Source organism: Procambarus clarkii, chromosome 29, assembly GCF_040958095.1.
Source record: "Procambarus clarkii isolate CNS0578487 chromosome 29, FALCON_Pclarkii_2.0, whole genome shotgun sequence".
NCBI lineage: Eukaryota > Metazoa > Arthropoda > Malacostraca > Decapoda > Cambaridae > Procambarus > Procambarus clarkii.
In genome coordinates this window covers 7,780,197-7,799,425 of record NC_091178.1, presented here as the reverse complement: position 1 = coordinate 7,799,425, position 19,229 = coordinate 7,780,197, and the positions used below count along the sequence as shown (strand labels likewise).

At 38.0% G+C, this 19,229-nt stretch overlaps 1 protein-coding gene across 3 annotated transcripts; it reads left to right on the top strand.

Annotated features, from left to right (window-relative positions):
- On the top strand, window positions 1–18,535 carry Dhod (dihydroorotate dehydrogenase 2). 3 transcript variants are annotated; one of them, XM_045753326.2, is made up of 9 exons: window positions 1–139; window positions 2,426–2,635; window positions 5,771–5,970; window positions 8,105–8,299; window positions 9,674–9,857; window positions 12,046–12,199; window positions 15,443–15,602; window positions 17,321–17,435; window positions 17,711–18,535. In XM_045753326.2, exons 2-8 carry the CDS (start codon window positions 2,489–2,491, stop codon window positions 17,370–17,372), a joined length of 1,092 nt encoding a protein of 363 aa, XP_045609282.1. In that variant the 5' UTR covers window positions 1–139; window positions 2,426–2,488; the 3' UTR covers window positions 17,373–17,435; window positions 17,711–18,535. The 3 variants fall into 3 exon arrangements, with proteins under 3 accessions (XP_045609282.1, XP_045609280.1, XP_045609281.1); XM_045753324.2 differs by having other exon boundaries at window positions 34–333; XM_045753325.2 differs by lacking the exon at window positions 1–139 and adding an exon at window positions 2,255–2,281.
- The last annotated feature ends 694 nt before the right edge of the window (window positions 18,536–19,229 follow it).

Here is a 19,229-nt window from a genome sequence, read left to right as displayed (position 1 = left end):
ATCCTCGACACGCTCTCAACAGCTGATCCTCGACACGCTCATAACAGCTGATCCTCGACACGCTCTCAACAGCTGACCCTCATCACACTCTCAACAGCTGATCCTCATCACGCTCACAACAGATCATCCTCATTAAGCTGTAACCATAAGTTAATCCGTGTTAACCATTTACCAACAGTTGATTCTTGCTAAACTGACAGTCAAACCTTATCAAATTATGACCAACAGTTGACCATTGTTAAAATTGCTGTGAGTGGTGTGAGTTTGCCTGCCGTGGGAGGAGGAAGAATGAGTGCGTTTGTGAGGAGACTCGTGGTCAGTAAGACATTCAAGGTGAGCATTTACCCAAAACTAGAGGTGTTGAAGGATTAACCCATTGTATAACATACTGTACTTGTCAGTGGATAGGTTGCATGGGTTTTGGTCCACCAACAAATGAATGAATGAATAAAGGAGGGGCCTGATGGCTGAGTGGACAGCGCATGGGTGTTCGTAGTCCTAAGGGTCCAGGTGCAATCCCCGGTGGAAACAAATGGGCAGAGTTTCTTTTACCCTGATGTGCCTGTTCACCAAGCAGTAAATAGGTACCTGGGTGTTAGACAGCTGCTATGGGCTGCTTCCTGGGGATGTGTGTGAAAATTAGGGGTTAAGGATCTGCCCGAAATGCTATGCGGGCTAGTGGCTGTACAAGAATGTAAGAACTCTTGTATATACTGTATAAAAAATAATAATAATAATAATAATAGCTTATATTTACATGCACAAAATTATATGTTTACCCCCCCTACAAAAATCATTTGAAAATTACTATCAATAAATATATAATGAAGAAAAATTCACAAAGTGTATTGTAAATTAGGTGTATCTTATGAACCATATCATTCAGTATTTTTGTTAAATACTCTTTCAGAACTCAAAATCTCACAGGTAATTAAAAATATACATAGTATTTAATAGTTGCAGATGACAGCTAGCAAAGTCATCACAAAAATAATGAAATTCTTTACACGCACGATCGTCTCTTAAGCGGGCGGCTCTGGTAAACCGAGCGAGGTCGCCGTGCCACCAGGAACCATGCGATTGGTTGACCCATATGCATATCAACAAAGTCGCTAGTTGAGGCAAAGGTTGTAAGTCAAGTCCATCTTCTGACGAAATTTGTCATAACTCGAAAAATTCGTAAGTAGGGGCAGTCGCAAGTCGAGGTGCCACTGTATGTACAGTACTATATAAGTTATATAGTACTAACTATATAAGTTAGCATGACTAGGCCTAGGAAGGTTAGTTTAGGTTTTCTTTGCAACATAAATACAATATCTTTCTGGTTTGTCCAAATTCAGTAGTTACAATTTCTAGCTTCTAATTGCCCTTTATGTCAATATATGTATGATGGTCCTCATCGTTACTATAAGTACTACGTAAACAGGAGAGTGGGCTGCATTCATACTCCCTAACACAGTTGCGTACAGTCAATTTCCCCTCCTGCCTCTAGCATTCTTGATAGCATTAAATATTTTCCTTGTAAGAAATCTCTCTATTCTACACGTAAATGAAATGTTCAAGTTTGGTAATACTGTACAACATTGCACAAATTTTTCAACAGGCATGTGAATTTTGTAATATATATATATATGTACAGTTTCTTTTTCTTTTTATATTCGTAATGTAAAATTATTGCATTCGAAGAATACTATAAATGACTAGCATATTAATAAATACATTATTAATAATCACCTAAAATTTACAAGTTTTGTGAGTTTCTGTATACTGTATATGCTTCAGTAAAATTAATTGTTCCTCTTGTACATCAATAGCTGGTACTGGTGAACTGGTGGAAGTGAATTCCAGGAAGAATTTACAACATTTTGTCATGTTTCAATATTTTGCCATGTCAACTTAAAATACTGTATACAAATTCCATTATGGTTTAGTTCGTAAATGTGTAAAGATGTTTTGGCCAAAATACAGCCCGAATCGATTCAAAATCAAGGTTGGAAACTGCTGTCATTACATGTAAAATTATAGAAACTGGCTTGTTACATTAAATTACAGGGGGTCTTAAGCATTCTGGTAAATCAAGTTCCATTCATGTTGTAATCCACTACCAGAGCCTCTCTTTCATTACAAATGTTCTTTGTCTAATAGTTTTTAACACAAAGTTGAAAGTATCTTTCAGAATAATATTATACATCAACTAAATTATGAACCACCTGCATAGCATGTGTGGGGACTTGGGAGATCTCCGGTACCAGACATAAAATTTTCTGGTATGGCTTTCTCGGTAGGTCCTGATGCTACAACCTGGAACTGTCCAAACTGTGGGGAAAATATCTGGCCTCTAACAATCAGTACAATATTTAATAAATTACAGTATAACTATTTCTTACACTGGTACAGTAATACTAATGCTAGCATTCTTCTACAGAAAAAAATACGTGACATCATCAGAGTTGGCATCGGTGGGGCGCTTACCTTTGGCGGCATCAGTATGTACTTTCAAAATGAGAAGTTCTATGACTCATGGGTCATTCCTCTTCTACACAAGCTAGACCCTGAGACTGCTCACAACTTGGCAGTGAAGGCAGCCAAATACAACTTGGTCCGTGAGGTGAAGCTCAAGGAATCTAAGCTGCTGGTTAGTAATTTATATATTTGTAATATCCTCATTACAGTATTTGAGTTTGTTTATAGAATCATCAATTGGAGAATTTGTATCTGACCTGTTGAAAGAATGTGATAAATCTGATGTGGATTCTATACTGGTACCTGGTTTCATTTTGGTTAAACAAGTATTGAACTGTATTTACCATACAGGTACAGTATTTGATTCTTAAGGAAATCTGTATTATAAACATACCTCCTAATTTTGGGTATTTTACATTAATTACCTTTTACATTAAGTACAGTATCTTTAACACTGAACATTTACAGAAATGGAGTAGCCATGTTAACACTGAACATTTACAGAAATGGAGTAGTTGAGAATATTAAGTTGTTACCCGGGCCTCGTAGCCTGGTGGATAGCGCGCAGGACTCGTAATTCTGTGGCGCGGGTTCGATTCCCGCACGAGGCAGAAACAAATGGGCAAAGTTTCTTTCACCCCTGAATGCCTCTGTTACCTAGCAGTAAATAGGTACCTGGGAGTTAGTCAGCTGTCACGGGCTGCTTCCTGGGGGTGGAGGCCTGGTCGAGGACCGGGCCGCGGGGACACTAAAAAAGCCCCGAAATCATCTCAAGATAACCTCAAGATAACCTCTGCCTGTTCTCAGTCCTTACGGTTACTTTGCCTTGAAAGTATCAAAGGCTCCGTGGAGGAAACACCATGCAGAAATTTGTCCTGAAAACTCTGGAATTTGTCATGAGACTTAGAACTCAAACTAAACAGAAAGGTAAATAACTAAAGTGCACTTGCAAGAGTAATTACATAAGACAATACAGTACAGCATATATATATATGTTTAACAGTAAACCAGCTGCCTACTACTGGACGTAAGAAAACTGTAAGGTTGCAGAAAAATTGTGCTGCAAGTAGAAAATACATGAGCTTACACCTTAACCTACAGCTCTAATTCTAAAGTACTCTACAGTGGGGAATGTCCTGCTCTGGCTAGCCTACTCCTAGGTCAGAGAGGCACAAACTGTCCCAGCCATGACCCAGTTCAAATGACGTCAACTTTATCCAACCCTACCATTGGTGGGTGATGTCATTGATCATGTTGTCACAGGGGGAAACAAGCCACATGATGATTTAGGTGGTTTAGAGAGAAAGAGAGAGAGTGAACAAGAGCGTGCGCGTTTGCAGGTGGGGAACGCCTGTATCCTTTTCAGTTTGTAACAAAGTCGAGTACTGATCTTGCTTTAATAACTTTGGGTGGTACAGTATGTTGTTCTGCAAGATCATTAATCTCTGGAAGAAGTACTCCTATTGTCAGTTTTGCAAGAGGAAGTTGCTTACTATAGCTAGCAATAGACAGCATGAAAAAGTGAATGTGGTTTAAGCTCTTTCTCCATTTTAGTGACTTTAAAATTTTGTCAAGATATTCTCTAGGGCATGTCTTGCATGAAAAGTTATTTTTACAACATTTAGTCTTGTCTGGCATTTAAAATGTTGTAGTTCTGGAATGATCTTGATTATTTTTGAGGTTTTTCCTAGTGATGCAATGTTCATCTGAAGGTGTAGTCTTTCCTTCAATAAAGTTCTTTACCCATTTGAATTGTACTGGGGTTTTTGAGAGCATGATCATTTTCATGTCTTTGTATGCATGCTTGTTTGTTTATCTGAGTACAGTATCTTAGGTTAAATAAAATATTAAAAAAAACATAAGCCTAAATTGTTGGTAAAGAAATCTGAGGTTGGTAAGGTGAACAAATTCTTGGTCTCTAGGATCAGTATAAAATTTTAACAATGTGGGCTCTGTAATTTGCAGGTTCTATGTTGTATTTTCTTGGAATAATATTTTCATCTTACTATGAAATCTTATAAATTATAAATTTAGTTGATATGACCTGAATTGTTGCAACTTAAATTATAATCATGTGGAAATGTTCACTCTTCCTTCAGAAGAAATTTTGCCTATAAAACTTTTTACTACAGTCTGTATTTAACACTTTCGCATGCCTCAACCTGGGGTTTCCTTGGAGCGGCCACCCACACTAACATATGTACTTTTCCAGTGTTCTGCCATAAATTTTCGAGTTACGTCGTTCATTTTGGTATCAAATCGTTTGCAATCTCAAGGCACACATTTTAAAACTAGTACCATAATAATTGAACAGTAAATGGAATTTTAACAAATATTTTAATTTTGGACGCTCATCACCACAAGTATTTATAATCTTTCCAGTGTTCTGACCACAATTGTCGTGGTACATCGTTCATTTTGGTATCAAATTGTTCGCTATCTAAAGGCGCTCTATTAAAACTAGTCCCATAATGATCGGATAAAAAATATAATTTTAACAAATATTTTAAATTTTGACGCAACATGTACTCGCCTAATTGTGCTTGCGGGGGTTGAGCTTTGGCTCTTTGGTCGTGTCACCAGCGAACATCTGTCAATTTATTTATTGACGCAGACTGTGTCGCCGCCGGATGAAAATGTTAGTCTTCAATTCTTATTTATGCTTATAATATTTCATATTCTGATGATTGGAAGAAAACATTGTAATGGGAAAAATATAGGCCATGTGGTGGGATTGATTCTCAACATAGTGAGAACATAAATATATCATGATCTTGTGATGTCATTGTGCAAATACTGTAGTTCTGCAAATGGACAAAGGAGAGGAAATAATGATGAGAAAGCACTCAGTGTGACACTACAGTATTGCCCTGGGAAGCAAGATTGTCATGGTACCTATCCTCTTACCTAGCTAGGCCAGGTTTTTTAGTTTAAAAAACCCGGGTGGGTTGTAGTTATTGTGTTTTTATTTAAATTTAAAGTTGCATTTTTTTTTATCTGTTGGTTAGATAGATAAAAACTCAACCCCCTCCCCCCTTTTCCCTGGGTTGGAGTGGATTGTTTTTTTTTACCAACTATGCTTGGAAGGAATATGGGGACAAGGAACTGGGATATGGGTAGGGATGAAGGGATGGTGCCCAACCACTTAGATTATCAGGGATTGAACGTCAACCCAGCAAGAAGCCAGGGCGTCGTTCTACTGACCAGTCTACTGGTACAGTACCTGAAATTAGATAAGCAGGTGGTGATAAAGTACAGCACTATGCTTATCATAGGTCACTATATTTTGTATGTTTGTATGTTTAAGGAGACAAGAGTGTTAGGTCTACACTTCAAGACTCCCATTGGCCTGGCTGCAGGATTTGACAAGAATGGGGAAGCTGTTGAGGGCCTGTTTAAAATGGGTTTCAGTTTTGTGGAAGTAGGCTCTGTGACCCCACTGCCTCAGCCGGGCAACCCCAAGCCTCGGGTCTTTCGCCTCACAAAGGACCAGGGTGTCATTAACAGGTTATTATATACAGTATTGCATTACTCTATATGATTAAAAGGTAAAAGCTTATTGATGTAGAGAAATTGTTTTCTCTACATCAATAGAGAAAAGTAGAGAAAAAGATGTAGAGAGAAGTCTCTGTACATCAATAAATCAATAAAATTGATTTATTGATGTAGAGAAACACCAGAATGTGAGTTAGACTACTGAAGATGATTTGCCTGTAGTAATTTTATCAACCCTGATAAAACCAAATAGAGTTTTCTATTGGCATTTCTCTACATCTTTGTAAGTACTTTGTTCTCTACTGATAAGAAATTATGGATCATTATATTGTTTACAAGTTTAGTTTCTATACAAAACAGTAATACTAGTTTTTCATACACACACACTCACACACGTGCATGCAAGCAAGCATACATGGATATCTTTAATCCTTTTACTGTACTACTCATTTTTGCCCCATACCTTTCTTGGATCTACTGTACATGGAACCAAAAAATTTAATTTTATATTAATAATTTTGTTCACAGTGTAGTAATACCTGTAACCTATTCTTTCCAGTAGCACCATTAAAAAAACAATTAAAATAAAATATAATTTAGAATTTACATGTTCTAATATAAAATATGGACCAAGTAACTCATTATCAGGCCATAAGTGTTCCCAAGACATGGCATTTGATTATAATTACTGTACAATCAATAATAATCACATTTTTAGAAGGAACCCCCTGGGTATCTCTGCTAGCAAGCCACTTGGCTCACTGACATGTGCACTTAAGAACTCCACCACGTTCTACTGATTCACATGTGCCTCCCACAGACCATGACCAGAATCTGGCTCCCTCGTTAGAGGCAGAGTAGTATGGTCATCTAGGATCAACCACAATACCCATGAGAAAGCCACCAGAAAGGTAGAGTACACCAAAACTGACAGCATGATAATTTTTACAATGCTGACCCCTGAATTACGGTAGCAATTATTACTCAAGTTGAACCACTTGTTTGTCCCTCATGCATCAAGCCACCAGAGGTCTTAGCAAATCACCCCCACACACCCTTACACTGCCTAACTGAACAGCACTCAAGAGGGTAAGGGCAGTGGGGAATGTGCATTTTCTGAGCATCAGGTAGGATTATTTGTCTTATTTCCACTGCTGCCTGAGTCATGATGGCTTCCCTGCCAGCACCTAGACTGAATATTGTTGCTTTACAGCGTCACAGTGTTCTGTGACACTTACGCTGTTGTGTCCAGGGTGTTCTTCAACCTCGGGTGTGCAACACTTGTTGTTGGACCAATATTATGGATGAGCCCTTTTGCGGTCAGCAGCAAACTAGCAGCTGCTAGTTTATGGGTGTGCACTGCTTGTTACAGAAGCTTCTCCTCTGTGGCTTCTTCCTCCTACTGTATTTTGATGACGCTCTGGAGTTGATTTTGGCCAATTATGACTAGTGTTTGCCTTCTTTCACACTTTCTGCATGTAGACCTTCCAGCGCTTCATCATCTTCTTGTCCTTCCTCACAGCCCCCCCTCCCCCTCTGCTGATTAAGGCTATGAAAAGACCTAGTCTTAAGAGCTGGCAAGTATCCGAGTCCAAAGGGCTGGAAGAGGCAGTTGGAGTTTCTGCCTCTTTGGGGGAGTTTCCGTGGGGTTCACGGCCTAATCCTGTTCGTATTTTTCTTACTTGTTTAAGTTGTGGTGTTCAGCTATGCTTTGGAAGGAAAATGAAGCCTTTGTTGGTGGTACTTTCCTGTCTGTGGCTTCTCATAATTCATGTGCATGGTTAAATTTATGCTCATTTTAATATTTGCCATTAACCAATATAGCACTCATAATGGTGGCCAAGTCTTAAACAAGGATTAATTGTACAGTAATTGAAGGAGTCAAATCTGCCACATTTGATGATTTTCTTCTAAATTGCTGTCAAGTGGCTGGAGTTACCAAACCCAAACTTCTGTTCAGAAGGCCAGGATGTCGGAACTAAATTTTCAGTGCACTTGGCTAAAGTCATATTGTGAAGTAAAGAGTTTGTCATGATTCAATTGTAGCCACATATCTCGGCAAAAGGATCAAAGATAAAAAAGTTGCATGTCATTTACGGAGAGGAAGCTATAGAATCAATGAGACCTTGTTATTATTTACTCACAGGTATGGTTTCAACAGTGACGGTCATGAAGCAGTGTTTGAACATTTGTCACACTTGCCTCCTCCAGGACATCGGAAAGCAATATTAGGGGTAAATCTTGGAAAGAATAAGACTTCGGCAGATCATGTGCAAGATTATACACTCGGGGTGCAAAAGTTTGGTCCAATTGCCGACTACCTTGTGATCAATGTTTCCAGGTAATGAGCGCGTTGTATCGAAATTTAATTGGGTTAAATTTTGTCTAAACTTCTTAGAATATAATTTTTGTTGCTCAGTATAATTAGTTGATAAGAGGATTTGCAACACTGTCCTTATGTTTATTGTAGACTGAAATGATTATTTTGATATTTTTAAATGTTTCCAGTAACTTGTTAAAGATTGTGGGTTATTCTTTTATACTTTTAAATTAGCTTCAAAACTTGATTGGTTTATTATATTTTGCAGTGCATTACTATATTAAATATAAAATTCAAAAGGCATATACAGTACAGGTATGTATGATTTTGAAATGATCATGTGTGTGATAATTATCCTCATAATTACCTTACCTCACCTTTAGTTTGTTCAGTTTAAACATTATTCATCTGTAATCACATTATAGTCATTATATATTTTGTTTATTAGTTTTTTGCTTCTCTTGGACAAAAGCATTTTTTTCCAGTATGTGTTAAGAGATTGTGTGAGAGGAGAGATTAATAATATAATGAAAGGAAGGAATGTTAGTATGAAAGCTAAGAATGACAATAATGTACAACTTCCAGCCCTGACTTTTTGTTATTATTGTAATATTCTACCACAGATGTGGCCACACATTTACAATACCAATCAGCATATATACATTTGCTTCTGTCCTCCATGGACATGGTTAGAGATCTGTTATACATATAGTTCAGTGATTTATTGAACAATCAACCACAGAAGGTGACTGTAGTGTTTTTACAATGCTAATCTAACCTACATACATAAATGCATACATTTGTGTGTATCCTACATAAACAATGAAACAAAGGGGCAGAATCCTCGAGATTACAAGGAGTGGATTTTTTTTTAAGCAGCTAGTGAATGAGAGGTTGGTATAGCAATGAAGAGTTGAGTCCTGTAGCTTTCAGCTTGGTGCTCAGTGCTTTAGTTCTGGACTGATTTTGAGGAGCTTGACGATAATGTTCATGTCCTTGTATCGTGTACTGTATACAATGGTATGGATGCAGTGACCCTAATCAATCACCACTATGGTCTTGCATCGCTTGCATTATAGGGGTGTGTGGCAACTGGCCTCATAACTGGCCTTCCTGAATCATTTTCCTACTATAGGCAAAAATTGTTGTTTCCTTTTTTTTATTATTTCTGTAAGGTCTTTCACTATTTCACATTTTCTCCTGGCTCATGCCTTCCCACTCTGAAAATAAAAAACTGAAGTTATAGTGAATGACTGTACACTGCAGTACTGTATAAAAAGGTGCATTTTGATTTTGTTTCATCATTTTAAAATGATTTATGATCTACACCCCTCACTTCTGAGTGATTGAGGAACTTGAGCATTTTCTCGCAAATACTGTAGCTAGATTTTACAGTCCCAACACACCAGGACTGAGAAATTTGCAGCGTAAAGAAGAATTAGAGAAGTTGATCAGTGCCGTAGTGACGACACGAGATGCTCTACCAGGCACTCATAAACCTCCAGTGCTGCTCAAGATTGCACCAGATATTTCTGAAGATGACAAAAAGAACATAGCCAGTGTTGTCATAAGAAATGGGGTATGTGTAATTTTAATGTTAATATGCAATATACAGTATCGTCTACACTTTAAGGCAAAAATGTCATCTAAGGTGATTTGTGAAAATATCATATTGTGAGAATATTTAAAGTATCAGTACTGTACTGTACTGTATTTGCATCATAATATTGAATTATTGGATGTAGTTAGCCAGAGTGCCTGTTGAATAATAATTATAAATATGTAGTACATGTGATGCATCTTGATGGAAATTAATAGTACAGTATTACACATCTTGTGTAGTTCAATAAGAGAGCTTATAATTCAGACGTACCTGGTAATATCATATCCAGAAATACATATTTTCAAGCTATCCTACTTGGTTCCTCCCTGATGTAAGATCTTACTGATACCTGGTTAGTATTGATATTCCACATTAGAGCAGCTGGGATAGTGTCAACATGTCCCTATCAGGTCATAATAGTTCCAGGAAAACACAAAAATATTATTTTCAACTGAGAATGTAGACAATATTCATTTACATAAGACTCAAGAATTTCCAGGTGCAGCTTGACATCAAAGATAGTGCCAAGCATCACTCCAGTTAACTATTGTATGGCACAGTATGTCGTTACCCCTATCTTAACCAGGTGGTGGCACTAACACCACAGTACAGTCCCCCAATCTAATAACTTCACATTCTATCCTGACTGGTCCCACGTGTAGATCATATCTGCAGGTGAGAAGAACCAAACTTTTAGTGGCTTGTGTTATCTTTGGAATTTGTTTTGTTTGTGTAGTTGAGTTCTGGTTTTGCAGGCTGGATTGAACATTTCTCTAAGCTAGGCAGTGGAGGGATACTGCGTTGGTTAATTCAGTTTAGTATGGTGCAACTTTTTGTCCAGAGTTCAGTTCATCATGTCCCTACTTGAGAACATTGTTCTGGTATTCCTCAGGTTCCTCCCAATTTTGGTTTCCTAGCGTGGAGGGCAAATGTGATTAGTTGTCCTGTTATGTGATAGGGCCTTTGCATCTACTCTGAACCCAATTTGTTAAACAGTGGGTCTTTTCAACTTCTTTGCTGCACATCACCTGAAGGCCAATTGCATTGGATCACTTCTTAAAAGGCCAGCTGAACAGTTTCACTTTTGAATTCTTTCCCCCTTCCTTCTCTTTCCACTGCTTTCGAGAGTCGGGGTTGTCCTGTCATTTGTGATTCCTGCTTTAAGTAGAGGCTCTAGGAAGGCTCCTCCTGGTCTCTCACACTTTGGCTTTGAATGTTGGTCATTGTTTCTCTTATGACTTCTCAGGATTTAATCCTCACACCACTCCACATTTGGGTGACATTAAGTGTGCTGGAGAATGGCCTACCCAACTTTAATGTGTTCAGAATAGAGTGGGAGTTGGACAAGGCCTCCTTTTGGTGGATTTCTTGACATGTTTGACATTCCTTGGATGTATTCTACTTGCATCCTTATGAAATTATAAACTCGCTGATATATAGGTTAAGTGCTAGGGGTGTGGCAGCTGTTACTAAAACATCTTTCTTCCACAAGACTTCTATCCTAACCATTCTGCAGTCTAGGCAAGCCTTGCTTTTACTTTAGATATTGTGACTTCCACTGACACTTGTCTTAGAGAATAACCAAATGGAATGGCTCAGAAATCAGTCTTTTTGAGTAGAGTACTGTGCTCTATACTGTATATGAAAAACACTCTTAATCGGTATAATATTTTGTTACCATTCTCATTTTCCTTTCCCTTTCTACCCTGTGCTTTGTGATGGATTTTTCTTAATCGGGTTGAGGTAGAATGTGGAGAGGTTGAGTTGGGGAGCTTTGTTATGGTGGCAGTTCTTGATGGTAGGCCAGTCAGTGTGACATTTTGCTTGGGTGCTACTTGACAGAATCTTTGATGCCAAATTGTCTAAAAAAGCTTCGAGTTTCATTTAAATTTAAATGCACTTTCTAACTACATTCTGGGTTGGGTTGAGTATTTTTGTCTCCCTGGCACCAGTATGGCCTAGTCGGGACAGTTTATAAAGTTCCAAACTGCACAGTGCTGAATTTTAAATTTTCCCAGGACTATAGATCTTAGCCAGGTATTGGTAAGCTTTTGCTTTAGGGAGAAACTGGTTATATTGCTCATAAAAGTTTTTTCCATTAATACTTAAATCTTGATTTATTTTGTCTTGCATCTTTATGTTAGTGCAGTAAACTGCCTTACAGAAGCGGATAGATGGGATGATAGTGAGTAACACAACAGTAACCAGACCAGTGTGGCTTCAGAGCCAAGAGAGAGAGGAAGTGGGGGGCCTTAGTGGCCAGCCCCTCAGGTCACTCGCCACACAAACAGTTAAAGACATGTATCTTCTCACTAAAGGTAAAGTATACTGTGCTCTATGTGAAATATACTCAACATATATTGTGGGATAAAATCTTGTATTTTAAATATACTCTGGTATGCAGAAATAATTAGATGAAAAAGGAAGAATAATTACAGGTATTTTTGTATATTAACAAGGAATACAATAGAGATAGTGGGGATATGTTCAGGAAAGGAAGAATCTAAACACCAAACTTGATTTAAAGAACCTTTGTTAAGTTAGAGGCAGGCTGCAAAGTATTTGTCTGATCATATCGATTTTGCTTCGTCTGGGTTGCAATTTCTGGTACATGCAACTTTGCAATGATAGAGGGCTTCAGTAATGCAAGCACAGATTCAGCAAGATGTGAGCAAAGTATCCAAGGCCAGGGTGCACTTTGTTGAATAAGGGATCCAGTTGTTGGGAGATCTTTATCAGTGAGCTTCACCTAAATCTCGAATCCTGTTGGTCATGGAAGTCCCCAAAAGCTAAGGAATGCAATATAGGGATCCTTCCCAGGGTCCTCTACATCAATTATTTATATTGAGTAGGGCCTAGACATTATGGAGCTTATAGCAGGTCACTTATGACAGTATTTAAAATAGTGTACCATGGCAATGTTCAGGAAAGGAAGAATCTAAACACCAAACTTACAAATATACTGTATACAGTATGTTTATTTAAAGAACTTGATTGCTAATTCACTGAGAGAAACTTTACTTTGCTGATTGGTGTCATGCAAATCTAATATTGCCGTAGAGTCTTTTGCGTGTTTCGCTGACCAATCATGTGGTGATACGCATCGACACTCTTGTTGACAACTATAATCACAAGACTCGGCTTATCCTAAGACTGTCGGTCACAAGGAAATTTATGCGAGTTCCTTAGGCTACTTGGGCAACCCATTCTCTTAATAATAACATTGCTTTTTGCTCGTATGTGTGCTATGGCCAAAAATGGATGTACAGTAATTTGAAGTGAAATCAGCTCATGAAAGTGATGTACTGTCCAGTTTTCTGTTTGAGTCCTCTGGCTTACTCAGAAAGGTTAGGAGAGGAAACTTTCAATTAACGTTTTTCATGATGTTTTGAAACTTTTAGAAGAATTTTCTGCCCTCCTAACCTACCAGAGGACCCTAAATTGTTGCTTTGGGAAAAAAAAAGCCCAAATTTATTTTATTTTTATTTTAATTTTCAATTTACATCTATTTTTGGCCATACGGGCAAACAGCCAAATTCAGACTACTGTAATTTGTAAGAGGACAGATTGACTTGGGAACACTTGATGACATGCACAAAATATATCAATTATGACATGCACATGCAAGCTGAAATGTGTGGTGTGTGTTTCAACATGCACATCACCTTACTCAGTAGAATGACATGGTATCATGCAGAGTTCTGCCAGATCAGTATATAACTGTTATGTACCATCAGTACATAACACTATCTCCATCTGTTCCAGATGATGCAAGCAGAAATGATAATCATAATTAGAATACTTATATTAATTACAGGCCTTCACATCCTTTTACACTCGGTTAACTTAGCATGACAACTCCTTGAGGCGGCCTGTATACTGGGCTGGTATATTGATCTTGTCAACTTACTTGACTGTGGGTTGTACCATGCAAGAATATCACAGGTGGTGGCTGGTGACGGGCGTGAGGCCAGTCAATGCAGAGATGCCGTGAGGGAATTTGCTTCAGGAATGCGATGACACATGGTCAGCAGGAAAGCGGAATCACGACTCAGACTTTATATAGGGTCTGAGTCTTCAACTATGCGTCTACTACTTTAAGACGCATGGTTCATCATACGGGTTCACATATGGGTGACTCACAACATGTATGAATGACAGTCACAGAATTTATCTATATTTCACAGATGAATTTAAGCCTGACATATTTCAGTCTAAACTGCTTGCACTTTGCATAAACTCTACTGCAATCTTATTACCTTAACTGGTCAGTTCCTCTAATGATCACTTGGATGATCATGTTGATCATCATGATCAACCAAAACTCACTTTGGTTTCCCTTATCGGGAATTCTTCTGTATCGTAGATTCACTACGAATTGCCTAAAATATATCGTACCGCAAGATTCTTGGCTACTTGCAGATTTACTTTACAAGAAGTTGAGTTAACTCGACATTACCAGAGGACTTAGACGATGTTAGTACTGTATAGCTATTTTGACTGGATAGTTCTACACAACACGTTTGAGTTGAACAGGAGTCCTGACAGGGAATGACTTGGGCAGTGGCGAACGCCACATCCAACTATCAGGGCCTTGTCTACTACTTCCACTAATCAAGAAACTGTTCAACAGCATGGGTATACTGTCTTGTAGCTTTCCGATGGGTTGTCAGAGGTCATGTGGGCTTGGTTTCATCATGACTATGTCGTCTTTTCCCCGAGTCACCTCAGCAGTGACTTGACCTGAGGTAATTCCTTGGGATCACCTGGGGCAATATTCTACACTCAACAGCTACTAGCTTGAGATGGCTACAGCTACTAGCTGTAGGGAACAGAAAGCGTTCAAGATTCTTGATGTGTCTTGATGCTGTATTTGTGTGTGTACCATATTTGCACAGTACATGTACAGTCAATTAATTAGTATTTGTTACCTGCAGTATATAACCACTTACATTAAGTGGTTATGGGAATTCCCACATATCACTTCTATTAATCTTATATTAATCACTTATATTAAGTTAATCACATATACTAAGTGATTAAATGCAAAAGTGGTTACATTCTGCTGGTGACATAAAAAGCAAATAAAATTTAACAGTCCACAAATACAAGTTGAAATAATGTGTTACCACAGCCATGCAACAGTCTGCCTCCTAGGACCATGTCTGCTGGTTAAGCTGTGTTACCCTCGTAGGGTAGGGAGCCGGTCGGCCAAGCGGACAGCACGCTGGACTTGTGATCCTGTGGTCCCGGGTTCGATCCCGGGTGCCAGCGAGAAACAATGGGCAGAGTTTCTTTCACCCTATTCCCCAGTTACCTAGCAGTAAAATAGGTACCTGGGTGTTAGTCAGCTGTCACGGACTGCTTCCTGGGGGTGGAGGCCTGGTTGAGGACTGGGCCGCGGGGACACTAAAGCCCCGAAATCATCTCAAGATAACCTCGACAATGTGACCTTACAAAGTTATTGTGGTTAGGGCCATATTGCAATTGCACAATTGTCTGAAATGCCTAAACATTTATTTCTATAAAAGAGACCTCACAACATGTTAATATAATAACAGGGTCAGTCCCCATCATTGGCGTCGGTGGTGTTGCAAGTGGCGACGATGCCTACGAGAAGATCTGTGCAGGAGCCAGCCTCATTCAACTTTATACTGGTCTCATCTACCATGGTCCATCTCTGGTACAGAAAATCACTAGTGACCTAGAAGATCTTTTAAGGTAATGCAAATTATACATTCATATTTGAATGCATCATATAAAACTTTCCAGTTATATTTTAAGATATAAAACTTTCCAGTTATATTTTAAGATATAAAACTCTGCAGTTATATTTTAAGATATAAAACTCGGCAGTTAAATTTTAAGATACCTGTATAACACACCCAGTCAAATAGCGAGCTAGGAAGGATCAGGGAAAGTGGTTGATCCCCCCTGAGAACATTTCTTCAAAGTGGTTCCTTCTCAACATTTTTTTCACTGACTTGTGCAATAAGTCATATTTTTCTGACTTACCAATAACTAGCACGGTTATGGAATGACCCTTTAGCTGGCTCAAGCACATAGTCCTTCCTTCATACTACAGTGGGTGAGGATAGATTGTCTGGATTAGCTTTGCTCTTTATTTAAAGACAGTTGGATTATGATAAAATACAGTAATTGAAGATGAAGGAAAGACCCAATATACATGTAAGTGTATTAAAAACCCAATTTTTGGATGTAACCTACATACTTTCTCAAGGTGCTGTATACTGTACAATGTTCTGAACAAGATTCTAGGAATCTGCATTTATATTTTTCACAGAGAGCTTCACTTATTATTAGTATTCATTAGATGTTGTGATTATGCTCCCCAGGAACTCACCAAGGGATGTTAAATTTTCAGAGTGCTCAATTTTTCTTAAAATTTCCATTCCTCTGAAAATTTGACATTCCTTGGAGAATCCCTGAGGGAGCATAATCACGACGACGACGTCTAATGATGGACACAAAGTGAGGCACTCTGACAGACAAAAAGTGCAAACCCCTAAAATCTTTTTCAGAACATAGTATACATCACCTTGAGAAAAGATGTATGTTACATCCAAAAATTAGTTTTTTTAATACACTTGCACATATATTGGGTCTTTCCTTCAACTTTGTTCAAGCACTATGGCATTGGAATAAGTTTCTTGATATAGATAACTTTGCAAAATGAAGTCTAAACAGAAGCAGCTGTTGTAGTTGCTTCATACATTTTTCATTTTATGTTTATAATGTGAAATAAATTGATTAACCTGCATGTTTTATTATGTTTTGATTTTAAATACAAAATAAAATTGTGTAACAAATTTAAAATTGGTGGTACTGTAGTTGGTACATGTCGTGGCAACTTATTTGATGAGCTCATGTGCTTGTTTCCCATAATGTTAGAAAGTGGCTGCTTCACTTGCCACCGACTGTACACCTGACTATAGTATCACACAACTGCCACCTGTTTGCAGTTGGTTATACTGTACCCCCACTCCTCCAACACCTACTCCATCAACACCCACCCTCCCACCACCTACTCCATCACCTACTCCATCAACACCCACCCTCCCACCACCCATGCATTAATCACATAAACCACCCCCATTCTTTCCCTCCCTCTTTATGACTAAACTTTAATGTACTTTACATACAGAGGTGGGAGAAAAGGTGTGTTTTTGTTTAAGTTTATTCATTATATTGTATGTAGTTTTAGATATGCCTGACAGGATGACTAGAGATTATAATCTCCCAAGGAATACCTGAATAATTAATGATGTATTTCCATCATAGTACAGTATGTATGTATAATATGTATATACAGTACAGTTTATATGTACAGTATATACAGTATGTATGAATGCATTGTTGTGAGCATATTTTAGTGTTTATCTCTAGTATGTATGATCTTGGTTTTCTCTTCTTTTTAGACGTGATGGCTTCAAGACTGTGACTGAGGCAGTTGGAGTCAACTGCAGATAATTAAACAAACAAATTGTTTACGCCTGTTTACTTTTCATCTGGAGATGAAAACTTCCATTTACAGTATTATCATGCAACTTTTCTATTTTACATTTTTTTTTTTTTTACCAGTTAACTGCTATACTCTTAGAACTTAAAGCCATATACCATTTCCACTGATAATTTGCTGACATAATTTTTGCTAATACTATTTTACTTGAATTGTGAAACAATTAACCATTCAGAAATGCCTATCAAAATGAAACTAACTCCTTTCCCCTTCAGTAAATTAAATATTTAAAAATTAGGCTTTGAGTGGAAGGAACTGTTGCCCAAATGCATTATCTATTTTGCCGCAGGAATTGAACCAGGACCTTCCGGCTGTGACCCAACTGCACTGACTGCTGTGCCACACGACCCAAGCCTCTCAGTGCAGTAGTTCTGCTATCCATATGCCCAAAGAGCTGCCACCAGAGCCAGTTTGGAAGAATGTAAGAAGCTACTGTATGGTCAAAATTTTGTGGTATCGGTGATGCCACCTGCTGGTAGTTAGAATGACCTAGTGGGTCATTCTGTAGTTAGTAAGGGGAAGCTTGGCAGTGCTTGTGATACCACATAGCAATTTTGAAAGTCATTTCAGTTATATGATTGCACGTGTTGGCTACATTTTGAGGCAAATTGAGTATTCTCCAGTGATAGTATTCTCCTAGCACTAGTTTGACCAGAATGGGACAGTTTGAAAACTTTTGTGCTATGTTCATATAGAATGTTGACCGGCTTTGACCAAAAAATTTATCCTACCCTGGGGTTCAGTAAGATCTTTGCTTTGTGGAACAATTAATTGGGATAGCACAATGTTTTACAGGAAGCGTACACACTTGAACAAATGCTTCAAGGCTCATTTCATGGTTGTATCTGAAAATTGTTAATGGAAGAGAAGCTTTCTAGTTTTGCACAAACAATCTGGTTAACTGCAGATAAATATTGTAAAACAGATTTGCAAATTGCTATTTGCTTAGCTCTTGAAGTTCTTGGTTCCAGCATATGAAAATTCATAGTTTCATAGTTTTGATTTTTAAAACCAAAATGTTATACAGTACATATATTTATGGTATATATTTTAGCATTGTTATTTGACACAATTTGTAAAATTATATAAATAAATATTAAATATAATAGAATTACTGTATGGTATACAATTTATAATTCCAAAGAAACAAGCAAGCTACCGATGAGTACACCAGTGAAGGCTGTCTTCTTAGAGCATTTAAGTAGCAGAGTGATCCCTCCAAGCTGAAGTCACTTAAAGTACAAAGACAGGTATCAAAAGAAGGCACCATGTATGGAAGATTGTTTAGTACTGTCTGTGATAGAGCAGTAAACAAGTAAAAAATGTAGATAATGTTCAGGATGCCAATACAAGAGAAGATATTAAATGTCATTTGTATCAGATTCCCCAAGAGACAACTCCAAAGGACATTGCTAAAACAAGATTTTCCTTTGTCCCAAAAATTATGACATTCTTCTAGTGGTGTGACATTTATGACAGTAAGACAAGTGTTTGTTAAATTAAGTAACCATGAGTAAAGCTCATGTGGCCAATAAGTTACCTAGCCTGAGGCGTTCTCCACCTGTAATGGTGGTAGGAAGGACTCAATTTCCTGTGTGTTCAGGTTGGCATCACCATTTTGGCTATATTATAAGGTTCTGAAATCATGCTGGCTGGCTGACAACTCTGCTTTTGTTCTTGGGAGTCTTAATGTTCCATCGTGCCAGTACACTTTAATGGCGTGACATGTCAAACATTTTCTAGGTGTTCTTGGGCTACTCTCCTTATTCCCAGCTTGAGAACTAGAAAGACTTATACAATATATCACA